The 27,433-nt window shown below is 46.6% G+C and overlaps 1 protein-coding gene across 4 annotated transcripts in view; it reads left to right on the forward strand.

Moving 5' to 3' along the window:
* The window catches only part of LOC138510516 (zinc finger and SCAN domain-containing protein 5C-like), a 143,221-nt gene that overhangs the window by 28,800 nt on the left and 86,988 nt on the right, over window positions 1-27,433 (forward strand). For all 4 annotated transcript variants that reach the window (XM_069626225.1, XM_069626222.1, XM_069626224.1 and 1 more), the window contains one exon: window positions 3,174-3,284. In XM_069626225.1, coding sequence (XP_069482326.1) covers window positions 3,174-3,284 — 111 coding nt within the window. The remainder of the gene's footprint in view (window positions 1-3,173; window positions 3,285-27,433) is intronic.

A 27,433-nucleotide genomic window follows, 5' to 3' on the forward strand; every position in this document is an offset into this window, starting at 1 on the left:
TGAAGGTGCACTTGCGGACTCCCTCGTATTATCCTCAGTATGAAAGTGGAATTTCGCCAGGGCCCCCTTCCAACTCATAGGGTGTCTGTCTGTTCCCCCACCGCTTTATTCTCCAGGGGTAGTGGGTAAGGTCCCACCGTCCCTCAGGTGCCCCCCTCAGCACTGGTTCTTGCTCCCCTGGACTGTGCACCAATGTTTTCGGGCTGCTCAGTGGGGCACTAATTAACAGGGACGTCCCATCTCTCAGGAGGGGATATCTCCCAGCTTTTCCACAGCGAGAGTGAAACCCCCAGCAGGTCCCTCTCCTCCAGGTTATGTTGCTATGCTCTTCCAGCTGTCCAAGAAGAGGGTGGATGCCTCTCAGATGAGTTAACACAGGAACAACGGTTCTTCGGGAGAACAAATTATAAGAGCGTGCTTATCAATCGTAAATATACACTCAGTAGAAAGTCAAACAGTGTACTAGCTGCCCCTAAGGGAAGAACACCTTGTCCCTGACAGGAGTGTCTAGCCCTAGGTAGCGTGCGATGGAACGCCTATCTAATAGGGATAGCTTAAGAAAATCTTTCCCTCAGTGCTAACAATTGTGGCGTTATAATGCATTACAACAAACACACATTGGGCCTCATTATACGGAAGGCGGCTACGGAATGAACGGTGCCGGTAAGGGACCGGCACCGTTCATTCCAGGCCGCCACATTACGAGGTCTGACACGGGTCCCGCTCTGGATGCCTGGCCAGACCAGACGTGCAGAGCGGGACCCGCTAGCAGACCAGGATGCTAAAAACAGGCCTGTCATTAATGGGCCCGTTGTTAGCATCCTCCCCATTCCCATTGAGCCCTATGGGGGCTCAAATAGGAATGGGGATGTACCGGGTCCGGGTCCCGCGAAAGGGAATTACCGGGCCCTCCAAGGTCGGAATGGCCCGATAAATCCCCTTTTGCAGGACCCGGACCTGGTACCCGGCATGGCTACCTCCAAACTCGTAATGAGGCCTGTTGACTCTAGACAGGACCACAACTGATCAGTTATCTCTATGCTAGCAGAACTGGGGATTATATTCTGCCAGAGGGCAGCTCAAAACGTGCTGCATCAGCTATTGAAACCTAGAGGATTGTGTTTTTGAATCCACACTTCTCTAGGTTTCAATAGCTGATGCAGCGCATGTTTTGAGCTGCCCTCTGGCAGAATATAATACCCAGTTCTGCTAGCATAGAGATAGCTGATCAGTTGTGGTCCTGTCTAGAGTCAATGGGCCTCATTACGACCCTGGCGGCCGCGGTATGAACGGTGCCGGTATGGTACCGGCACCGTTCATACCGGGCCGCCACATTACAAGTTGCTCACGGGTGGCAGTATGCACGTCTGGTCTGGCCAGACGTGCATACTGGCACTTGCGAGCAGACCAGGATGCTAACAACGGACCCGTCATTAACGGGTCCGTTGTTAGCATCCTCCCCATTCCCATTGAGCCCTATAGGGGCTCAAATGGGAATGGGGACGTACCGGGTCCGGGTCCCGAAAATGGGAATTGCTGGGCCCGCAAAAGTTGGAATGGCCCGGTAATCCCCTTCTTTCGGGACGCGGACCCGGACACGAGTTTGGAGGTAGCCATGCCGGTAATAACGGCATGGCTACCTCCAAACTCCTAATGAGGCCCAATGTGTGTTTGTTGTAATGCATTTTAACGCCACAATTGTTAGCGCTGAGGGAAAGATTTTCTTAAGCTATCCCTATTAGATAGGCGTTCCATTGCACGCTACCTAGGGCTAAACACTCCTGTCCGGGACAAGATGTTCTTCCCTTAGGGACATCTAGTACACTGTTTGACTTTCTACTGAGTGTATATTTATGATTGATAAGCGCACTGTTATAATTTGTTCTCCCGAAGAACCGTTGTTCCTGTGTTAGCATGTTGAATTGCTTAACGTTTAGGGAAGGCATTTGATCTTCTTTGTATCTTTGAACCTACCCTGGTGTGTGTATATATGCCTCTCAGATGAAGCACGTGGTGCAGGGGACCTTTCCTTCTCACCTTCAGAAAGCACCCTCCAGACCCCTTCTTACTTCTGGAACGGGGGGTGGTGGCTCCTATGCAGGCAACCTGGGAGCGCATTTCAGGGCTCCTTTATCTCCCTCCTCAAAGGGGCCCCCTGTGCCTGCCCAGCATCTGATCCCAACAGTCCAGTTCAGTCAGTCAAGTATGGCCTTTCTTCGTGGCCTTCTCTGCGTGGGGCTTGGGTTTGTTTCTGTTGCAGCTCCCGCAAGGTAGTATCCTCAGCGCCCTTTCACCCCCCCCCTCAGTAGGCGTGTGGGGAAGATGCTGGCATGCAGGGGCAATCTCACTCTGGGGCTCTGTCCGCCTACTGGCCCAAGCACGTAGCGCCCGGCTCCCGGGGTCCCCTGAGGCAACAACCCGCTCTCCAAGGCACACCGCCGGTGTCTTGACTCCCCTTTTGTCTCCCCGTTGAGGGTTTGGGTCTCCCAGTGCCTCCTCACCTGCTACTTGACATTCGGCGGCCCGGCCCATGAATTCTTGTAAAAATGTCCCAGTGTCACTTTTATTTCATCATAAAAGGCAGTATTCATCCAGAGAGTGTCCAATAAAATTGGCAATGCATTTTGGAACGCAGTCCGTAATCAGGGATGGACACTACTGTTTCAGCATTATATGTGTTACCAAAGGTGTAATACAGTAACATGTGAACAGGTCACAAAAATAAGAATAAATAAAAATAAGATGGATCCAAATACATACGCCACAATAGGTGAGATCACCAAAAGGAAAAACAGAAAAAAAACCCACAATCTGAGCAACTCCACAATTATTATTCAAGCAGATGTATCTCCAGAAAGATAAAATAGAGAATCACAGTATGTTTACCTGACCGCTTTAAAAAATTAAGACCATCTAGAAAAAATCAAAAATATGTGGAGAATTCCTTATTTATGTGCGCTCCATAGTTAATGGAGCTAAGTAAACGACAAGTAGTTGCGACAAGCAACAGGCAATCCTAAGGTAAGTAAAAGAGTTTGATCCTTAATGTGTCCATGTGCTCATATGTAAATCAAAACAATTAGTAATATATTCAGTCTTAAAATCCACCAGTAATTATAGTGTTTGAAACATCTATAGATGATTTATTTGTTCCTGTTTACTTGTATTCACAGGACCCCTTATCGCCAACTCTGTATTTTCATTGAGTGCTGGGGACAAAGAAGATGTGTGCCCCACCGGCCATGTGGACTTTGAGGGAAAAAACATGAATAATCTGTCCCCAGGTACGTGAGATGTGCAGAACTGCAGGCGTTGAGTTTGACAGTTAAGGTATGTTTGTGTTTCCTCTAAAACCTACGACTCTTTAGCAGTTGTGGACTACAACTCATTGATCCCTGACCATTCAGTATGCTGGCAAGGAATGGTGGGAATTGCAGTCTGAAACATCTGAAGAGCCAAGTGTTACAGATCCCTGAAACAACAGACCATCATGCATGCAAACTGACTCTTCCAAGGTCCTATGGATTAAAGCCCATCACAGCCTCTAATCCTTCCAAGGTCGATCAATGAGTACCATTAACTAGTTCCGCCTGTTACTTACACATTTAGGAACATGTAAAATGGTGAATTCAAGTGCTGCAATGAAAACACATTATTATTACTATTAAAACCTCATGTTCTGGGCATGCCTGAATACTTGGGGAATACTGAGCCCAAGTAATAGAAACGATAGAACAAATAACAGAAGCCACACTGGAACACAACCCCCTAGGCCCACTTTTTGGTATATGGCCGACAATCCGTAGCAAGAGACACCGTACATTTGCCGGTACTGCATGCATGATAGCCAAGGGGACCATCCTCCTACACTGGAAAGACAAACTCCCCCCCTCCCTGAGGGAATGGCTAGCCGCGCTGACCTGGACCCTGGAATGTGAAGACACATACGTGGCTACTCTCCCTTCCGGCTCGAGACCTTGTGATACCTGGGCGTGCTTCAGATCCTGTCTCTGTAATAAAGATGTAAGATGAAAACTTGTAATGATATGTGTTGGATTCTCACAACGTATTACCACAACATGTATGATGTACCATGCAACACTTATAATATCATTACTGAATACACTGATGAATATAATGTGGGACCATCTCCCACTATTCCTGTTATTCCTTCTGCCAGAATTAAATAAAGGTTTAAAAAAAATAAAAAAAATAAACCACATATGCCTGCCACAAACCTTTAAAATACGAATGTGTGGGACCAAAGTCAGATTATTTCTTTGTCCCCAAACCTCCTACAATCTCAACTCCTTAGTTTGCTGTAGTCCAAACCAATGTATTGGGTTGGTATGTACATTATGGGTCAGTGAGCAAATACTGCTAGGTGCAGTGTTCCTTGTAGCAATTTAATGGACTGGGCGGGGAGAGACCCGTGAAGATATTTGATACTGGTATTATTTTCCATTCCCCATGTGAACCCCAGTGAGCATGACCTCTATTTCTGTTAATGTGATCATAACTGTTAAGATGAATTTCTAGAATCTGGCCTGGTAGTCATATTTTAGGAGCCCACCCTAACTATAGTGAACAGGGAACTGTGAGAGGTTTGCCAAAACCCAATCAATGTACGTGGATGAGCAGTCAGTGCTTATTCTCCGGAAAGTGTGAGTGGGGTCAGGGGCCTTCAATTAGTCCACACAGTGTTGCCCACAATAATTCAATTCAGACAGTAAGTATAAAACATACAGGTATTTATTATAGGCCTTCTAAACACACTGAAAAATGACTCTAACAGGTAGTATTATTGTGGCGTTAAGCCCCCGTCCCAAGGGCTGAAACGGGGGGGTAACAGCCCGGCAGCCCAAGTTAATGGCACAAGTGAAGTGAGGGCCTTTAACAAGGGCTCTGGGCCGCTGCCCCCCTCTTCCTTTCCAGCGCTTGGAATGGGAAGTTAAGGCCATTAGCACCCCCGGCTACCAAAGCGGTAAACGGGGGTGCTAAAAAAAAAAGTATTTTCAGTCATTGAACGGATCACCTGGTGCGTCTGTTCCAATGACTGAAAATACTGTCTTAATATTGCCGCAATGGAAAGGGAAATACTGTCTGAAAATGGCAGCCTCTTCCCTTTCCATAGCTGCCTGCGGGAGCCAAGGGGAAGGAGCGGCGTGGCAGCTGAAATAAGCTAAGTGGGGGGGGCTGGAAGAACAAACAGGGGGCAGAGGGTCGGGGGGGAAGATGGCGGAGGGGGGATCCGGCTGTCAGGTGGCATGGAACGTGGACTTTTATCGCCAGTTTAAGCCTGTGTTCCTATCCACCTGATTGGCTGGCTCCCCTGCCAAGGTGCTAATGCGCTATACTCCGATACAAATATATACATTCTCCATAGGTTCATAAATACATTAAATAAGGTATTCAGCAAAACAGATAAGTAAATAGATGCAATAAATGATGGCACCAGATAACAAGTTAATAACCTAACTTAAGCAGTCCAAACCCTAAGAAGAATGGGGACTTGTGCCCAAAAGTCGCAGGAGCCACTATGTTTCTCAAACTATGTTTCACTGGAAGTTATAATTTACTTGTGTTGGCGACAGTTCCAAGATGTTCTTCAACAAATTTTACTGTAGGTAAGTAAATGTTTTTGTATATTTCAGGATACTCTACCAACGTTTGGTGACCAAAAGATGAGTGGAATGGAATGTAGGAGACAAAGGGACTTATTCCCAATGTTATTCTATGGAGGACAGGGAGGACAGATGCACTGCGTTTACTTACCCCACCCCCAACTCTGATTTTCCCAGCTGACTTTGTGGATTGTCTGACGGTTGCTGGGTGCTTGATCTTCCGCCGTCAGTTCTGATGAGAGGTGCCCAGGATTTGCGGGTTTAGGGATTCTTCCAGTCGGGTAAAGCTGCAAGATGAAACCTCTGTCGATGAAGAAATGCAAGAAACACTGATGCAAAACTCGCGTGTTCGAGCAATGGTTTCTGCACACAGGGGACGACAGGCGTCCTTCCAGTCCCAGTCACAGAAGCTGCTCCAGGACAGGATCCCTTGCTTCTGGGACACTGAAATTCAGGGAGAAGGTGACTTGTGGCATAAGCTAGCGACTGCCAAAGTTCTGTATGCAACCACGGAACAGCAACGATTCTGGTGTGGTAGTCCACGAGAGAGCTGGTTAGTCCACCGGGCAGTCCCTGGACACTTCCGAAGGTTCAGAAGGGCTGGATCCCTGGAAAGGCATCTAGACCAGTTGGTCCCACTAGTCATGGGTTGAATCACGGCACAGGGTTTTCTCAGATCAGGTGATAACAGTCATCAAACATTTATTCGGTATCAAACCTTCAGGTCATTATATCATTTTACATACATAGCGTGATGGGATTTAAAATCCATCTACACACAATATGCATTTCTTAAATTCAGGAGAGCATAATGTGATTTAAAATCTATCAACGCGCAATATGCATTTCTAAAATAGAGGAGAGCTCTGCTCGCAACCTTACAATTGTTATTACATCCTTGTACTTAGCTGGTAGTTAAAGACAGTGGGCCTCATTACACGGAAGGCGGTAGCCATGGCGCTATTAGCGCCATGGCTACCCCCTTACCGCCGCCGGAGGCCGGGTTCCCGGAATAGGGACTTACCGGCCTACTCCGACCTTTGCGGCACCGGTAAGTCTCCATTCCTGGAACCATTCCCCCTTCCCATTTGAGCCCCATAGGGCTCAATGGGAATGGGGAAGGAGCAAATAACGGTACCGCAATTTGCGGTACCGTTATTTGCACTGAAGTCCCTCAGCGGGTCTCGTCCTTAACGTGTGGTCTGACCACACGTTAAGGACAGGACCCGCTGAGGGACCTCGTAGTAGGGCGGTGGGGATTACCAGCAACGGTGCCCTTACCAGTGCCGGCAATCCCCTACCGCCTTCCGTGTAATGAGGCCCGGTGAGTTCTTTCTTAACAACCGAGATCTATGGATATATTGTGCAGTTGCAAATACAACCTTAGGTTGAAGATTCTGTCTCAAGAACATCATAGCAGAACCTGTGTGTTAGATAAGATGTTCATATTAATGATAAATCTTCCTGACCTGTGTCAACCCCAGAACCTTTTGCTGGACTGGTAGATTATTTTCCCTATACCTCAGTGAGTGGGAACCTTTTTCCACACTCACAGCATGTTACTCTTTTTATGGGTGTCATTTTTAAGACTCTCTATAATGCCTTTTTAATACTATCCTCTTTGACAACTTTTGGCACATACTGCCTATTGTTGCTGGGTTGCCATTGGGGCTCCCTTTTTAACTTTCTCTCACTAATCTTGTGTGAACCACAGTTCACAAGGGTAGAACGGATCTATGGATCCCTTTTACATTTTGTTAAGTGAGACCAGCACCCCCCACCTTATGTGGTATGCTGGAGATATACTGAGTATCCCCTTTCTCAATTTAAATGTAACATTTATTTTACAGGGACACACTTACCTTTAAAATAGGCTGGTGGCAGTGAACCTTTTTATTAATTCGGTGCACCTTTACCGCAGGCTGTTTGCACAGCCCCGGTAATTTTTCCAAAATGGCCCCTGTCTTCTTTTTTGCCATTTTAGCATTTCTTGTCCTTTCTTGTTCCTGCTCCTGACATCCAGGGCGGGAAATTCCTTTGTGTTCCAGAGTGTCTGTGAAGGCAGGAAGCGAGGGAGGAGGCTAAAACTCTGCAGCCCTTTGTCTTCCAGCCTGACTGCAAGAATCCAGTACAGACTGACGGGCTGGCTGTCCTGAAAGGACTGCCAAACCCCCAAGTTTGAATGTTGCATGGCTGTTTGATTGGCTGGGTTCCTGCATAAAAGTCTGATTCTGGAAGCTGAAGAGGTGGTCGACCACTGGAACCAAAACCGAAGAGGAGGATGAAAAAAACACATCTGAGACGATTTCCAGCAACTGGAGAGCCTACTGTGTAACCGAAGCCTGCTGTAGCCCTTCCTTCCAATCGACCTGGGGATCTTGTAACTGATGACCCCGACCCACAGCCTGGTTAGACCCACTGGACTCAAGGAGACTTGTATTTTGAGCCATCCCACATTGTGCTGTGACCTTGCGGGGTTGCAATACCCCAATACCCTGGGACCTTGAGCCATCTGGTGGTGCACTGTGTTCCGAATTCCAAATCTTGCTGAAACTTTGTGGGCATCCTGCTGGACCTCCAGAGATGTGAATCAAGTCTGAAAAAGTCCCTTCATCAGAGTGCTGGACCTTGCAAACGACGTGAATTCAACCAGCAATATTCTGTCTTCTTCTGCGCTGCATCCAGCCACGAGCAAACTGTTGCCTGGAGCCTTCTCCTGTGACCTATGTTGCAAAAGTCCTTCTAAAGTCTTGTCTTCTGTCTTCTTGACAAAGGAATCCGTCAACCGGTTTTTGGCTGCATGTTCTGAAGTCTTCCTGCTGCAACTCTTCTTCTGTGCGGAGGTACTGTGTTGGCTAGGGTATTTTACCTACCTTAAGCCTTTGTGATTTCTGTATAGCTTTGGGGTGTTTTCTGTGATTTGGGAGGCCACTCACCCCGTTCACCCGGGCCCACTGTGTAATCCTCCCAGGGTGTCTTCTCTGAAGTCCAGAGACCTCAACTAACTTTAAAGTGAAATACTTACTTGTTTGAACAGTCTTCCTCTGTAACTCTGACTTTGCCTGCAACTGAACCTTGTCTCACCCTGCCTGCAGCTGGCATCTAGACCACTAGGGTCCCTCTACAGCCTCTGAGTGAACTCATGCTATAGAATAAGGGAAGGACTGAATCAGAAAAGGGTTCTGCCTTGAAACGAATAACAAGTGTGCAAACGTTACTTACTTGTAAAAGAAGTTGGTTAGTAACTGTAACTCTGAGAGTGCACAGTTACAAAAGTTCTAACTTACCTTGAATGTGTGTTGCACTATTCTGAAAAGTATATATAAGGTTAGGTTACACACTTGTTAATTGGTTGTGCCTCTTCCCCAAAAGTAATGCTGTTGGTTTCACTTTACTATTCCTGTTAGGATAAATGTAGGAATATCCCCAATTGGATCTTGCTTCCCCTGACTTGCTGTTAGCCTGTTCGAAATAAGTCTGCCTTAGGTTACACTTACCTCTTAGGTTGCTGATAGCCTTTATACCTGAAAAAGTATATAGGTTTTACTTACCTTGTGTTAGCTGTGTGCAATCCTAAAACAAGTTAGATATTGCTTACCTCAATCTGTGTTGGACTGATCTCAAAAGCAACTGTAGTAATATGTTATCGTGCTCATCCATAAAAAAGGTGACCGGACACTTCCTCACAATTATAGGCCAATTGCGCTTCTAGACGCGCTTGGGAAGCTTTTTGCCAAATTAATCCTTTGTTACTTTAACATCTGGACAAAAGCTACCCACACAAGAGATCCTTTTCAGAAGGGCTTTTTAGCAAGTATGGGCATGAACATTAACCTCCTTTGCCTCCATGCAGTCAAATTTCAAGCACAGGCATCAAAACAGGCAATTTATTTTGCCTTTGTCGATCTTCATATGGCGTTTGATGCCATCTCTCGCCCTCTATTGTTCTCTAAGCTTAAAAGAGACAATTGCCCTCATACATTGTTCCAAATTATCCAATCTTTACATTGGGAAACATCGATCCGTATCAGTTTGACCTTAGTAGGGTTGTTGTCCATGGCAATTCCTAACGCCCCTGGCCTTAAAGAGGGCTGTTTACTCGCCTGCGCAATCTTTAACTATTTCATGCATGATGTACGGCAGGCCTTTGAGGCAACACCATCAGATTCACCCAAACTAAACAATATTAAAATCCAGACCAAACCTACTTGATGCATTTAACAGCTATATAGAGAAAAATGAATTGCAAATCAACACCACCAAAACTCAAATTGTCATTTACAAACCGAACAATCTGTCCGAAAATAAATCTAGATGGACAATCAATCAAATTAATTTGGTGACAGTACCAAACTATATTTATCTGGGAATGATATTCGATGGTGATGCCTCAGCTTCTGGCCACTTAGATGTTGTTAAGCAAAAATCTCACAGACTAAGGTTATATTAAATCGATATGGTGCCTTTACCATGAAGCCAGCCATCTTCTACTGGAAACAGAAAGCCACTCCCTGCATTTTATATGGTCTTGAATCTCAACCACCTTGGTCGTCAAAAGTACTAGATAACCTTGAAGACAAGTTTTGGAAAGCGATCCTTCATCTTCCCCAGTGTATTCCAGGGGTTTGGTTACACTACGAATTAGGTTTAACCTCTTTACATGCGCAATATCAGTGGAAGGTATGTGCATTATTTCGCAAATGTTTATTGGCAACCAACGAGAACAACATCTTGAAATTTCTTTCTGAATACATATTCAAAACCAGTCATAACTTTGTCAAATGTTGGTTACACGCTATCTTTACCATCTTGGCACAATCAGAAGTAACCATTGATGTTTTACTTACTAACCCTGATAAAGCTAAAAACCTAATATATCGTTATGATTGTATTAAGACCAGACATGAATGCCTACAATACAAAACTGCCTTTCCTGAAAAATGTAAACATGAAAGCCTTGGCTCCATGGAACTGTCTCTTCTTAAATTTCCTTGTAAAAAAATACATTCAGGAATTTTAAGGATGCGCCTTAATTTGTGGCACACCCGTGAACTTCTCGCTAAACGTAATGTTATTAAGTTGAATTTGGTTTTTGCCGATTCGGTTTGAACATCCAAATTACCGAGACCTTGGAACATGTAATGTCCTTATGCCCAGCTCTAATTTGTGAGCGTCTGACATTTTGTTCTACTCACTGTAATCAATTAGGAATACTGGATCCTACACAAAGATGGTCTACAATGTTGTGCACTACAAATGTTTCATTACAAATTGCAATGGTAAATTTCCTGCATGCGGTAAAATTAACCTAGAGTCATTTCTTATGTTATGTTGTTCCCTCAATCTGTTATCTTGTTTTTAATGCTCTTGATTGTTTATCAACTGTATTATTTCTTCGTCTTGGTTTTCTTTCAACCTTGATTGTTTTAATTGCAAAGTTTTGTATATTGAAAAGTTGATTTAATTCATCTATATCAATCCATTTTTTTTAAAGTAGTAATATGTTACAGCATTAGGTCTTACCTGCCTTACCTGCCTAGAATAGCTGTGGGCCATTCCTGAAAGTTCTTGCTTACCTTAGACTGTGTTCCACTGAGCTGAAAAGCAAATGTAATTGTATATTACACCAAAAAGAACTTACTCACCTAGTATAACTGTGTGCTATTACAAAAGTAGTAGAGGTATATACTGTTCCTTGAATCTGTGTTCCACTACTCAGAAAAGTATATTTGCAAGTTGGTTGACTATGTGACTTCTTGCCGAGTGTCACTGCATAACTGACAGGGTCTACTACCCTTCTATTACTGAAAGTAATCAGAAAGTAACCTATGGTCTTACCCCCCTAGAAATACTGTTAGGTGTTCTAAATAAGGTGAGTGGTTTGATCTGTGCATTTAAAGCACAGTGTTGTGTTTTTATAATGTGTTTATATGCTTTATGATAGTACTTACTTACCCAAGAATCTCGTGGTCTGCTTGTATATAAAATAAAGGGTCTCATTACACGGTAGGCGGTGGACCAAGGTGCTTTTAGCACCTTGGTCCATGCCAGTAAAATACCGGCACCGCCTTGGAGGAAAGGGGAATTACCGCCCTATTCCAAGGTTGGCGGGGCGGTAATTCCCCCTTCCCCCATTGCCCTTCCCCATTCCCATTTTTGCCCCATAGGGCTCTATGGGAATGGGGAAGGCGCTAATTGCGGTGCCGCAAATTGCGGTACCGTAATTAGCACCCTGGTCCCTTTGCGGGTTGGTTTTTAACGCCTGCTAAAAAGCAGGCGTTAAAGTTCCAACCCGCAAAGGGACCTCGTAGTAAGGCGGTAAGGGTTTACCGGTACCGGTGCCCTTACCGGTAAACCCTTACCGCACTACGTGCAATGAGGCCCATACTCTTTAGTTTTACAATACATAGGGCCTCATTACGAGTATGGAGGCAGCCATGCCCTTAATAAGGGCATGGCTGCCTCCATACCGGGTCCCAGTACTGGGTTCCTTCAATGAGGAATAACTGGGTCATTCTGACTTTGGAGGACCCGGTAATTCCTCCTTGAAGGAATCCATTCCCATTTGAGCGCCCATAGGGCTCAATGGGAATGGGGAGGGAGCTAATAACGGGACCGTTATTAATGGCCCGTTATTAGCTCCCTGTTCCCCTTGCGGGACCCGCTAAGGACGCCTGGTTTTACCAGGCGTCCTTACCGGGTCCCGCAAAGGGAACCTCGTAATAGGCGCTCCCGTAATGAAGGGAGCGCAAAGGTTATAATGAGGCCCATAGTGTGTCAGTGTTTCTTTGGACCATATTTATAATACAATTTCTTTGTTCTGATTCTACAGCCCTCTGTCCCTCCTAAAATAAGCCTGGCTGCTCTGTCTGCGCTACCATGAACTCAGATGGTACAGCTTTATACTAAGAGTGGAGTCTTGTACTGTCTCAGTTGAATGGTTTTACTAAGCCCTTAGGTGGACTTCAGAAAAACTGTCCTAACACTCTGTCCCTGATCCAAGACCCTTTTAGTATTGGTTTCAAAAACGTTCACCAAAGGTGCTTCGTCTTTGCACAAGTCAACATAAAATGCAACATAGTCTCCCTTGTCAGCACACACATCGGACATTGGTCCGAGTTCAGTTAATTCCAAGATTGTGTAAAGATGGCCACCGGGAGAATTCCCAGTCTCCATATCATATAAAGATTTTTCAAATGGAGGAGAAGTTATGTCCAAATAAAAAAATGTTGTCAGACGAGTTTTAAAGCAAGGTATTCCCTGCCCAATTTCAGCTTCATCGTGTCAGCCGCCAGCAGGTCCCTGGCTCTTTGAAACATAGCAAGCTTTATTTCGCTCTTTATTCTGGTGGGCTCACACCTAGGGTTATCCCATAAATTGCCTCTGCCCACGATATTAAGTGTTTTTTTTAACATGTTGGAGCCAATCGATTGATTTCCCTCTGTCCAGAGACATTACATGACATAGGGCTTCTTTATATTTTTCCAGCCCTTCCTGGTTCCACAATCTTAACCAGGTCTCAGTGTTGCTAAAACCCTCACTGGGAGAACATCAAGTTCCAAAAGAATCATGGCTGAGGGGACGCTCCTGGGTAATAGTATACATTTTTTCAGAAACGTATATTCACTTGTTGTAAGCTTGGCCATATTGGCATACCCCCATAACTCAGCCCCAAACAGGGCTGCTGGGATAGCCTGCTTTATATACAGGTCCACTGCGTGCGAAATCTACCATGTCCTGTGTAGAAAGCATTAATTGACCCACTGAATGTTCCCATGGTGGTAGCTGAGCGCTCCACCTGTGCAACCCAGCCTTCAGCCTCCTGGAATCGTATCCCCAGGTAGTCAAAATTCGTAACCTGTTCAAACCGAGCTCCATTCACCCTAATAGCCAAGGCACTAGATTTTGCAAAACATGGTTTAAAAATGAACACTTTTGATTTACCAATATTTGGTTGTATTTGTAGTTCCTTGCATTTAGTCATGAAAATCGCCATTACCTTTTCCAACCCCTGCAGTGTAGTAGCCAATAAAACCGCGTTGTCTGCATAGAATAAGGCAAGATACTTATCTGAGGCCATCTTTGGGCAGTCCTGACACTCCCCTATCTATTATCACTAGTATGTACAAGTTAAATTGAAGGGGTGCCAGGGCGCAACCTTGCCTCAACCCTTTGCCAACATCAAATGAATCAGTAATTTCACCCCCTAGACCATATCGAGCCGAAACACTGTTTCCGGAACAAAATAACCTTATTATCCAGATCAGTTGGGTTGGAGCTTTGAATGCTGATAGGAGGTTCCATAATATTTCTCTAGACAGTGAATCAAATGCAGTCCTTAGATCAAGGAATGCAGCGTATAATTTCATGCCTTTTAAAACGGTGTATTTCTGTACTAACAAATGGAGCAAAACATAATGGTCCAGAGTACCTTTGTTCTTTCTGAAGCCAACCTGGAGGTCACTAATAACGTTATTTTTGTCTTCCCAATCCTGCAGGAATGTTAGAATAACCTTTCCAAAAAGTTTGCCCGCACTATCCAAAAGGGATATCGGGCGGTATTTGGCTGGAATATTCCTGCCTCCCTTTTTATATAATGAAACTATTGTGGCCCTTCTCCAAGACTCTGGAATTACACCTTGCCTTATGACCCAGTTAAAAACCCTACACAGGATAGGGGACCAAATGCCCACCTCGTCCTTGAACAAATCAGCCAGGATCAAATGAAGCCCACAGCTTTACCACTTTTTTTGCAATGTTATCGCTCACTCCACCTCTCCTATGGTAATACGCATGTGGTCATAGATCAAGGGGGCACCTGCTATCTTAGTTTGGGGGGGGGGTCTATATCCAGTGCATCGCACAAACTCCAGAAATTTGGCCACCAGTCATCTGCGCCAATACAACATTCCAGTAGTTGGCCGCCCCTCAGTTCTGTCTGTAATTTTTGCCAGTGTAACACATTGGGCCTCATTACACGGAAGGCGGTGATCCAGGGTGCTATTAGCACCCTGGACCATGCCGGTAAATTACCGGCACCGCCTTGGCGGTAAGGGGATTTACCGCCCCATCCCAAGGTCGGTGGGGCGGTAAATCCCCCTTCCGCCATTGCCCTTCCCCATTTCTGCCCCATAGGGCTCTATGGGAATGGGGAAGGCGCTAATTACGGCACCGCAATTTTGCGGTGCCGTAATTAGCTCCGAGGTCCCTTAGCGGGTTGGTTTTTAACGCCTGCAAAAAGCAGGCGTTAGAGCACCAACCCGCTAAGGGACCTCGTAGTACGGCGGTAAGGGTTAACGGTCACCGTTGCCATTAACGGTGACCGTTAACCCTTACCGCCGTCCGTGTAATGAGGCCCATTATTTTTGGATTGTTGAGCATTGGACGGGAATTTCCATAGGTCTTGCACACATTATTTTCGTTTTTTGCACAAGTACTACTTTCTTGTACTCCGATCGTGCCCAACGCAAGCTAGCTCTGTAGACCCTCTCCTTGATACCTACACAAGCCACAACTTTCTTTTTTGTCTCACAGCACTCTGCATCATACCAACCATTTTTAGTAAGGGTTTTCTTCTTTATGTTACCCATAGGTGCAGAGATGTATGGAATCATATTTACTTTAAGCCTTTCAAAGGTTTTCAATACAGCCATATTACTAGTTTCACTGTTACAAATGGTTTGTTATTTGAGTATTGAGGCATAAATTGCTGGTTTGTCCTCTCGCTCAATCACTTTCCCCCATTTGATCGTTTTACGAGCAAGGCCTCCTACTGTGAATAATTGACTCTGTGTTTGCCCTTGATGTTTTGTACTCCTACACCCTGAGCCATTAATGGATATTGTTAGGGGGTGGTGGTCACTCACCGGTCTTGCCCGGATTTCAAAAACTCCTACCCAGGCCCAATCTACGCCTGAAATAAAGATGTAATCTATGAGGGAGAATCTATTGACAAAATGCCTGTTACATGCTCTCAAATTAAGGCCGAATAAAGTGCAGGCAGTCCCAATGTATGTTGGTACATCCAGGTTGGGTGGGTGGCCCCCAACAGGATGTCCCAGGCCAAGTCCGGGTCTTCCCAGATGCCATCCAATATTCCCAGTGGTTCTATCTGAAGGTTAAAATCACCTACTACCAATGTTAGATTATTTTCTACTTTTCTTTCTGATGCGTAGGTTAAGGAATCCTTAAGACTAGTTAAGATGGCCATGCCCGAGAAGTGGAGGTCCTGTTATAAATATTAAAAAGTTCCATTACCTCGCCCTCCTTATTATGAATGGATAGATGTTGGAGGTCAGGGGAAACAGTTGCATTTTCTTTTTCCCTCCAACCCACCTAACATCCAACCAAACAAGTAGTCCCCCACTCGGTCTACCCTTCAGCCCCTTTGTAGCAGGGACCTGGAATGATTTACACACTTGGAAAAAGACTGTTTCGAAGGGATTGTGTCCTCCGACGTATTCCTCATCTTAGATATCTCCTTCCAGCTCTGCTGGCCTCGGAAAAAATGTTCTATAGAGGGCGCTGCGCGTCGACGTCCTCCGAGTCGATGTCCCTCGACAGCCGCCGTATCGACGTCATCCTGCCTATAAAGGCCGCGCGCAGCGTCCGTTGCTCAGTTCCGTTTTTCCGCGCTTACTCAGTGCCTCGGAATACCGTCGCTCAGTTTTGTCAGGTTAAACCTATTTACCTCGAGTTATTCGATCCGTACTCGATGGCTTCTTCGTCGGAACCGACAACTCCTCGATCCGGCTTCAAAAAATGCAGAGATTGTGGGAAAAAGATGTCGCTGACTGACCCTCACAGAGTTTGTCTGTGGTGTTTGGGAGCTGAACACCATTGTTCAGAGTGCGAGGACTGTATGTCCATGACAGCTAAGGCCCTGAAGGAGCGTAGGGGGAAGCTGGAGAAAGGTAAGACTTTTAAAGCTTCTTCTTCGTCGACGAAGTCGAGACATTCGTCTCCTCGTCACCATCGAGGAGACGAATCCCGGCTGGGCTGCTATCGTTTCTTCAATTGAGAAGCGTAGAGCTCGGACGACTCTCAGGACTGGGCTTCCTCTTATCGAATGTCTGACTTGCAGGGTAAGTTTTCTGCAGGTGGAAGAAAAAGGGTTAATCACCGTTTGATGGGATTTCTTCTCCCACCAATCGCCAGTTTCTCCCACAGCCTAGCTTTCTACTTGTCTCGGCGAGCTCTCACCTTAGGCGTATAAATGCTGAGCTCTCCATCCTGCTCCAGGTCTCGGAGTGGGTCCCATCACTCCTCGAGAGCGAAGCACTCGAAGAGGAGACGTCGAAGATCCCCTTCTCCGTCTTCCTCTTCCTCTGTTTCGCCAAAGAGAATCCCTTGCCCCACGAAACATAGTTCCCGGGCTGAATGGGAGGAATTCCGCAAAAATATGATGAGCGTCTTCGAGAAAGCGGCCTCGACCCCCTTGAAGACTGCTGAGAGCGATGCTCTGGTCGAAAGACCCGAAGGTCAAAAACGCCGCGAGTCGCAGTACCCGGCGAAGGAAACCTCTCGAGCGCGTCTCGAACCCTCGAGTAGGACTATGACCTCCAAACCTTCCTCGAAGGTTCCGTCGACGCCGTCGACGAAGGTTCCGTCGACGCCGAGGTCGGTGTCTTCGACGCCGTAGTCGAAGGGACCTTCGACACACGGGTCTGTCGACTCGACGCCAGCTTCGACACCGGCGTCGACGCCAAGAAAAGTCACGGTCACGACACACCCAGTGACTATCCCCAGGTCTTCGATGACGATGGCTTCGAGATTGTCGAGTAGAATCCCAATTCTGTCGAGGTCATCGAGGCCTCCGCCTTTGTTTTCGACGCCACGCTCGAAGCCTTCGACGTCGGCGTCGACGACATCGACGTTTTCGAGGCCGATTATGACAAGTTCGGCACCCTCTGCCTTGGAAATGGGATTTACACCCTTTATGAGTTCAGAACAATTGAGAACTATGTCCTCAATTCTGGAAGAGGGTGAATTGTCTGAACAGGAAGACACATTTGAGTTGCAGGGACCTGAAACCCCAATAAGAGAGGAATTTTCCTCTGAAGAACGCAGGTTAAAGGATCTTCATGATTCCTTACATGAGGCAAGTGGGTTAGACACTTCCCCTGAGGTGGAGTTTGCTAGGCCAGACCCGGGGGAGCATGCTGAAACCCCCTATAGAGCCTTAATGGTCAGGATCACAGAGTTTATGGGGTGGTCTGCACCTTCACAATCTTTCCAACAAGATGACCTCATGGATATTCTTGACAAAGGCCCACAGGAGGATCCTGTGGTGCCTTTTCATAAAGCTCTTCAGAGGAAGATTATGACGAACTGGGAAACCCCAGATGTCGTCCCGGCAGTAAATAAAAAACTGTCTACAAAATACAGGGTATCCTCTACAGACCCGGAGTTTTTGTCAAAACACCCATCCCCAGAAAGTCTGGTGGTACAGGCAGCATCTTCTACCGATGTCAAGACGGCTTATCCTACCGTCCCACAGGACAGGGACGATAAAAAATATGATGCTATGGCAAAGAAAGTTTTTTTCGGCATGTAGCATGGCGTTAAAATCTGTTAATGTTACTTGCACCCTTGCTAGATTCAGCCATACACTTTGGGAGTGTGCTTCTACAGCGGCTGACTGCATCCCGGAGGGAGAAGAAAGGGAGGCGTTCCTGAATATCATACAGGACGGTAAAGACGCTATGTGCGAATCCCTCCAGACGGGCATTGATTCGGCTGACAGTATCAGCAGAGCAATGGCGGCAAGTACAACAACCAGGAGATTCGCTTGGTTGAGAAAGTCTGGTTTTGCCCCAGATGTGCAAGCCAGGCTCTTGAACATGCCATTCGATGGCTCTTCTTTGTTCGGGAAAAAGGCGGATGACAGTTTAGAGAAACTGCAAACTTCAAAAGCAGCAGCAAAATCCCTAGGCGCTGCAATCCGTCAGACACCTTTTCGTCCCACAGGAACCTCTGCGAGGGGCAAGTCCTTTCGCTTCTACTCCGCATTCGGAAGAGGTAGAGGACGACCGGCTCAAACGGGACAAAGAAGAACTACCCGAGGTGGACGGGGTAGATATTCAAAAGCCGCAGCAACAGCAGGTGCCTCTTTACCATCGGCATCTGCATCAGCCGCCCCAAAACCACTCTGAGGACTTCCCTCACAGGACACCTGTAGGAGGCAGGTTGACTCAACATCTGGCGGTATGGCAGGCTATCACGTCAGATGCTTGGGCATTGGAAACAGTTGCCCAAGGTTACTGCCTGCCTTTCCTATGCATACCTCAAAGTCATCCACCGGGGATCAGCTCTCAGAAAGCTCCAGATCCGCTCCTCTTGCAGGAAATTTTGGACCTGCTAGAGAAAGGTGCCATAGAACCGGTACCTGTAGCGGAGAGGAACAAGGGCTGGTACTCCCCTTATTTTCTCATTCCAAAGAAAGACGGAGGACTGAGACCCATCTTGGACTTGCGAGAATTGAACAAATTCCTCAGGAAAGACAAATTCAAGATGGTCACTCTTTCTCAGATCCTCCAGGCCCTTCAGTTCCAGGACTGGTTGGTATCTCTGGACCTTCAGGATGCTTATTTCCATGTGCCTATCCATCTCAAACACAGGAAATACCTGAGGTTCGCAATTGGCAACTCTCACTATCAATTTCGAGTGCTGCCATTTGGGCTGACCTCCGCCCGAGGGTCTTCACCAAGTTAATGTCGGTAGTGGCGGCAAGTCTAAGGAGGGAAGGGATTCACGTCTACCCCTACCTGGACGATTGGTTGATCAGGGCTGTCTCTTCGGAACAAGCTCCGATCCAGCTAAATCACGTGTGCCACTCCCTTCACAAACTGGGCTTCTCCCTCAATTTAAAGAAGTCACAAATGATACCATCGCAGAGACTCCAGTTCATAGGAGCGATCCTGGACACTTCCCTGGGAAAAGCCTCGCCACCAGAGGTGAGGGCTCAAGATATTCTACAGATGGTTACCAAGTTCCAAGATGCCCAACGTCTCCCATCCTTCGACTTTTTGAGGTTGCTAGGCCTCATGGCATCCTGCATTTTCTTAGTGCCAGAGGCTCGCCTGAGAATGAGATCCCTCCAGTGGGCACTGAGGACTCAGTGGTGGCAATTCTCAGGGAGAATGACGGATCTTCTTCAGGTTCCCGACAGGGTGGCTCGAGACCTTCAGTGGTGGGCCTGTCAGGAGAACATTCTGAAAGGAGAACATTTTTGGCAACCCTGGCCGGAGATAACAGTAGTCACGGATGCCTCACTCACGGGGTGGGGAGCCCACGCCAACGACTTGACCATCAGCGGTCGTTGGTCTCTACCGGAGTCCAGACTACATATCAACCTGTTGGAGCTGAGAGCCATCAGACTTGCGCTGAAGGCGTTCCTGCCAACTGTACAAGGGAAAAACGTCCTGATAATGACGGACAATACAGTGGCCATGCATTACCTCAACAAAAGAGGAGGCGTAGGATCACTACCCCTCTGCAGAGAGGCGATGCAGCTCTGGTTTTGGGCAATCCAAGAAGGAATCTCTCTATCGGCAGTTCACCTAGCCGGAGAGAAGAACTTGACAGCGGACGCTCTGTCTCAGTGGGAACTAGCTCAGGAAGTCCTTCAAGAGATCTTCGCCCTTTGGGGAACCCCTCAGGTGGATCTGTTCGCCACCAGCGTCAACAGGAAATGCGATCTGTTCTGCTCAAGGGAATTTCCCCCGAGAGGAGCTCTGGGAGACGCGTTCATAGTGGACTGGGAGTTTCCGCTTCTGTACGCGTTCCCACCGGTCCCTGTCATTCCTCAAATGATCAGGAGGTTGAGAAGATTCCGGAGAACCATGATCCTAATTGCCCCGGATTGGGCCAGGAGAACGTGGTACCCGGACCTTCTAGACTTGTCCATCTGCCCTCCAATTCGACTTCCACTCAGAGAGAACCTACTCTCACAGAAGGGAGGTCAGGTTCTCCATCCAGACATCAAAACCCTCAACCTTCACGCTTGGCTTCTGAAAGGTTGAGGTACAAGGATTGGGACCTCCCTGATGATGTTATGGAGGTGTTGCTTTCGGCAAGGAGGCCAGCAACAAAGTCTTTATACCGCTGCCGTTGGAACAGATTTTGCAGCTGGTGTAGAGAACAGAATATCGACCCTTTTTCATGTGGTACACCAATGGTTTTGTCCTTCCTTCTATATTTGGCGAATTCAGGCCTTCAAGTTGGCACCATTAAGGGCTATCTCGCAGCGCTATCCATCTTTAAGCGCACTGCGGAAGAACCATCCTATTTCAAGTTAACCTTGGTAATACAGTTTCTAAAGGGGTTAACCAATGTTTATCCCCCAAGACCATTCCAAGTTCCCCTATGGGATTTAAACTTAGTACTAACTTTCCTGATGGGCACACCTTTCGAACCACTCCATTCTTGTTCGTTAAGATTCCTTACCCTTAAAACTGTTTTATTAATAGCACTTACATCTGCTAGAAGGGTGAGCGAATTACAAGCTCTTTCTTGTAAACCCCCTCACACAATATTTCACAAAGACAAAGTTGTCCTGCAAGTGAAGCCTAATTTCCTCCCAAAGGTGGTTTCTGAATTCCATATCACTCAGAAAATTACCCTACCATCTTTCTATCCTCCTCCTCATCCGGGGAAAGAGGAAGAGAGGTTACACAGGCTAGACCCTAGAAGGGCTTTAAGTTTTTACATCAGTAGACTAGCCAGGATAACACAGGCAGACCAGCTGTTTGTAGGTTACACAGGTCACAAGCTGGGGTTACCAATAACTAAGCAGACCATTTCCAGATGGATCATTCTAGCCATTCTGGAATGTTATAAACTGGCAGGGAAAGAGCCCCCTCAAAACCTTAGGGCTCATTCGACCAGAGGTATTGCAGCTTTATCGGCCCTCAAAAGAGGTGTGCCGGTTAAAGACATCTGTGCGGCCGCTACATGGTCGTCTGTCCATACCTTTACACGATTTTACAATTTGGATTCCTCCTCCAGTCAAGAGACTAGGTTTGGAAGGGCTGTACTGCATTCTATTCATCAATAGAAGACAGCGTGAAGTCAGTACTCCCTCCTCCAATAATAGAATACTGCTATGGGAGCCTATCTAAGATGAGGAATACGTCGGAGGACACAATCCCTTCGAAGAACAAGTTACTTCTTACCTTGTAACGTTCTTTCGACGGGATGTTCCTCCGACGTATTCCTCATCGACCCTCCCATCCATCCCCGCAGTTCTACTTCCCTTGTTGTTGCAGCTTACGCTCCTTCAGGGTGATTAGTCTAGTCCAGAAAGTATTATTGTGGGCTACAAAACGGAACTGAGCAACAGACGCTGCGCGCAGCCTTTATAGGCAGGATGACGTCGACGTCGATACGGCGGCTGTCGAGGGACATCGACTCGGAGGACGTCGACGCGCAGCGCCCTCTAGAGAAAAAAATTTCCGAGGCCAGCAGAGCTGGAAGGAGATATCTAAGATGAGGAATACGTCGGAGGAACATCCCGTCGAAAGAACTTGTTCTTCTGTAGCCCATGTCTCCTGGAGTACTATCATGTTGAATTTCCTAACAAAGGCATACCAATCCGTGTCTTCCATTAGTCTGTTCAAACCAGCTATATTCCATGACACAAGGATAAAGCCCCCCACACTCTCCATGGGACCACTGCTCCCTTCCCCCAGCCAATCGACATCTTCTCTGTCACCCCAGTGTCTATTCTGCTGCTCTGACAACTCCCTCCTCATAGGTCCTCTCACTTCAGGACAGGGGTTAGTTGCTTTATTTGGTGGATTTGCTTTTACCTCAATAGATCGCAATGTTTCAGGGGATCCTAAAACTACCTTAGTTTTACCCGAAGGATAGGTCCTTTGACCCTCCACTAGGTCCCATGTTTGTAAGTACACCTGGATACTGGGATACTACCCCATTGACATGACATTGAGGGCCTCATTACACGGACGGCAGTAACCATAGTGCTATTTGCGCCATGGTTGCCGCCGGTATTTTACCGAGTCCGCCATGGTGAATGGTGGAATTACTGCCCTATTTCAAGGTGTGTGGGGGCGGTAATTCCCCATTCACCATGGCCCTCCCTCATTCCCATTTTTGCCCCCATAGGGCTCAATGGGAATGGGGAAGGCGGTAATTACGGTACTGCAAATTGCGGTACTGTAATTACCTCATATGTCCCTTTGCGGGTCCCATCCTTAACGGCTGGTAAAACCAGCTGTTAAGGTAGGGTCCCACAAAGGGACATCGTATTAAGGCGGTAAGGGTTTACCGGCACTGGTACCCTTACCGGTAAACCCTTACTGCCGTCCGTGTAATGAGGCCCTATGTCCCCTCTAATAATTGATAGGCAGCCTTTACTATGCGGGATCCAATGGCTGGTTTTATTTTTAAGACTCCCTGGTCCTCGTAGTTTCCCCGTACTAGACGAGGAACATTAATCATAACGACGGAGGGGCCACTTTCTCTCCCCCAGTTATTCAAATTGTTCCCAAAATGCTTCTGCTCTGGGGCTTTGCGCAATTATGTTAAATCTGGTCCCATTAAAGGGGAAGACCCTTTGTCTTGTGTATGGTTGTAAACATTCCCCAGGGACTTGGGCCCATCTAGTTGGTTGGAGTGTTGTCCATCACTGTTGCTAGTGTTTTTCCTCGCCAAACCGGGTGATATTCTCTTACTTGAGACTTGATGGACATTATTTTTAGCCTGGGGATTCTCATTAATCCTCCCATGCTCACTTTGACTGCCATTCTTTACAACATTTGTGATCCCTAGTTCTACAGCATTTGCATTTAATTCCCTTGATTTCCTCTGCTAACTATTTCAATCTTTATTCCAGATTGGTGCCAATGGACCATTTTAGCTTAGTTATAATTTTCTCAGCCAACAACGTCGAATTAATTGACTTTTGCATGTTATTACCAACTTTAGCGTAAAGTTCCGGCCTGGTCTGGGTTCCCACCGATAGTATCTTGATGAGATCAGGCTTTAATAAACAACCCATCTGTTCTGATAACCCTTTATTTGCGGAAGGCCCCCTGCTCAAGCCGCTCCTGACGCAAATTTGGTGAAAATCCGCCCAGCGATTTGGGCTGTAGGTGTGAGCACATTTATTTTTACATTGAGTGTATGGGAAAAAACACACAATTTGGGACCCCCCCTATAACTTTGCCCCCCTGCATGAAACATCACCAAAAGTCACAGAATCAATCTGACGGGGACATGTACTCCTTTTGCAAAGTTTTATGTGGATTTATTCAGGAAGTGCAAAGTTAGAAGCCGTCCAAAAAGTGCTCTTACTATGGGTTGAGTAACTTAACCATAACTCCAGGGCCGCTACTGCAGGCCCTGTGATGATATATACATACATATACACAACACAATTCACCTCTACAGCTACTGATGTTCTTCTCCGATCGGTTTCTGTGCTCATCACGTCATCAGGGAGGTAGTCTGACTTTCCCCTATTCTCTATAACAGATGGTATACATTAGCCTGCTTGTCTCATTTTTGTATCCGACTATGCTGCATCTGACTTTGTTTTGTATCGGTTACATGTGATTTTACTGATGTAAAATTCAGAGTGGTACATTACATCTTGAACAACCCCCCTCCCCTGTTTTTTATTCTTACAAGGCCACCCCGACCCCATCCTGACCCATTTTAACCCCTCACCCCACTACCCTGTATAGATTTATTTAATATTTTTGCTGTTTTTTCGGTGCTAGGGTCTTCGGTGAAATGTCCCACTCTGAACTGTTTTCGGTATATTGACTTACCTTTTTTATCTAACCGACGTATGTACTAGCGCTATGATGCCTCTGGGTTTGAGCACTGCTAACATTTGTAATAAATAAATACATACATTCAGTGTTATCCCATAAACCAGATTCATTCAATGCAAGTAAGGTGTCTTTAACATGTTTTATCCAAGGTAAACTCTTTCCCCCCTCTAGGTTCAATGCCTGAGTCAGGACTTTGCAATAGCTGTCAAGCCCCTCCATACTCCAAAGCCTAATCCAATACATCACTGGACAGATAGAAATCACATCACTAATTGGACCCACATCAGTTTCCAGGTGCAGCAGTACATTAGAGGAACTTTGTGGTACCATTATGAGTTTCTTTAAAGAGTTATTTTCCACTCTTACAAGACTAATGGTGTCAACATAACCCCATAACTGTAACGCTCACCTGATTCCCACGGAGGCGCTGATCCCGGCTGGGCTGCTATCGTTTCTTCAATTGAGAAGCGTAGAGCTCGGACGACTCTCAGGACTGGGCTTCCTCTTATCGAATGTCTGACTTGCAGGGTAAGTTTTCTGCAGGTGGAAGAAAAAGGGTTAATCACCGTTTGATGGGATTTCTTCTCCCACCAATCGCCAGTTTCTCCCACAGCCTAGCTTTCTACTTGTCTCGGCGAGCTCTCACCTTAGGCGTATAAATGCTGAGCTCTCCATCCTGCGTCTGGTGCAGGGGTGCGTGTATTCCAGTTACGTCACTGGATGAGTTCAGTGTTGAGGCTCAAGTCTTTTGCGGCCTTAGTTGTGGCACTGGTGCTGGGATGCCGAAGAGCGATGCCGCCGTTACTGCACGAGCGGATGCCTGTAAGTATACTGTAGTCTTTAGGCTTTAAAAGATGGGCACCTCAATAATGTCCCTTTTCCTTTGTTTCAGTCCTCGGGATGCTGTGGGCGTAGTTTTCCGTTGCCGCTGCACGTGCCGATGCACGTAATTATAATGTTCGTTGGCTGCTTTTAATGGCACCTCTAATAATGTCCTTTTTCTAGTTTTCAGGTGCCGGGATGCTGCGGGCTTTATATCCGTTGCCACTGCACGTGCCGATGCACGTAAGTATAATGATCGTTGGCCGCTTTTAATGGCACCTCTAATAATGTCCTTTTTCTAGTTTTCAGGTGCCGGGATGCTGCGGTTGATGCGGCCGCTTCTGCGCGTGCAAAAACTGGTAAGTTAAGATGAATGCGACTGCCTTCACACTAACCCCTTTTTAATTATGTCCTTTGCCTTTCAGGTGCAGAGAAGCTGCCGAAGAGAAGGCCGCGGTTAGCTCCGTTGCAATCACAGATGGATCAGGTAAGCGGGCGCGGCTGCGAGCGAGTTGCACTTTTCTAACCTTATGTTTATTCTTTGCAGGTTTTGCCGGGAAGCTGAAGATGACTCTGGACCTGGAATGCAGGAGCCGACTCGATGAGCGTCCTGCTGCTGCTGCAGAATAACGCGAAGCACATGTTTTCCATCGGGCGTGGTTTAAATAGCAGAGAAGTGCTTCCAGTGTGTGTTCTTCCACCGGTTCCACCCAGGTAAGAAAAGAGTTCCTGAATGGAGGGAATAGTTCCTCCCAGCCCTGATGGCTGGGGACTTCAACCAGACTGGATTGTTCTGGGTAAATATGCAGCATGGTCTGCCTCAGGTAAGTCCACCCAAGCATTATTACACTGTTTATCAATATGAGCCCGGCGCCTATGGCGCCGGGACTGAAACCCTTCATGAGCCTGGCGCCAAAGGCGCCAGGACACGGTCCAAAGGGCCCCTGTATGGGTTTGCTGGGTCCGGAGTAGTGGAAGACGGGTCTGCTTCAGAGGGCGCTGGGCCAGTCCTAGCCGCTCAGCAGTAGCGCCCATGACAATAACTCTGCACCAAACTGGGCTGAAGTAATTGCTTGTTTCTGATAAATCGCAAATGGCCAGGGAAATTGCCCCCTCTTGTTCTTTTTGTGCTCATGCTTTTTGTGAGCTTTATTTAAATGGGGCATCTATTGCCCAGTCTAATGGAACCTTGTTCCCAAATAATCGTACAAGGCCACATTCTCAAGACTGTGATCTGCCACGTTTACAAGGATATCAATATGCTTTGAGAACTTGGGTCTGAAAACCATTGTCTTTGTTTTCCCAATGCTAAATTCCAATTTTAGTGCTTCGCATTTACCAAGAAAAGCTCCCAACGTGGCTCTAAGTCCCTCTGGGGAAGTTGCCAGCAGAACAGCCTTGTCTGCATAAAACAGTGCCGAATACTTAACTTTGTCCATCTTTGGTGGATTCTGGCAGCATTGATGCAGCTCCCCGATTATCTCCTCAATGTAGATACAAAACAGGAGTGGGGCAAGCATGCATCCCTGCCGCACCCCTTTAACTACATTTAAAGAGTTTGTAATTTCTCCCTCCAGCCTAAATCGAACATTTGCTTTGTTGTTGGAATAGAGTGGCTGCCTCACAGCTAACAAATTGGCAGGCACTCTTCTATTTTTGAAGGCCTTCCACAAAAGATCACAGGCCACGCCATCGAAAGCGGGTTTAAGGTCTACAAATATTGCAAATAATTTGGCTTTTTTTAGGGCAATATACTTCTGGACCAGAAGGAATAGCAAAAAACTTTGATCAGTAGTGCTCTTTCATCTCCTAAACCCAGCTTGAAGGTTATTGATTATTCCATTGTCATCTGCCCAAGATTGCAGACCGCTCAGAATCACCTTTGCAAATATTTTACCCGCACTATCTAAAAGGGAGATCGGGCGATAATTACCAGGCTGCTCCCTGTCTCCCTTTTTAAAAATAGCCTGCTGCCATGTCGGAGGAACTACATTTTGGGCGATTACTGCGTTAAACAGTTTCCAAAGGACTGGGCCCCAGATTATTTGTTCTTCTTTGTATTAGTCAATTGGGACCCCATCAGGGTGCGGAGCTTTTACCCCTTTTAAAGATTTGATGGCTACACAGTTCTCTCCCTGCTCTATGTGAAGGTCCTCTGTCCTGCTGACTCATGACCATTTGTAC

The sequence above is a fragment of the Ambystoma mexicanum genome, chromosome 6p, assembly GCF_040938575.1.
Source record: "Ambystoma mexicanum isolate Mex_15411 chromosome 6p, UKY_AmexF1_1, whole genome shotgun sequence".
NCBI classification, from domain to species: domain Eukaryota; kingdom Metazoa; phylum Chordata; class Amphibia; order Caudata; family Ambystomatidae; genus Ambystoma; species Ambystoma mexicanum.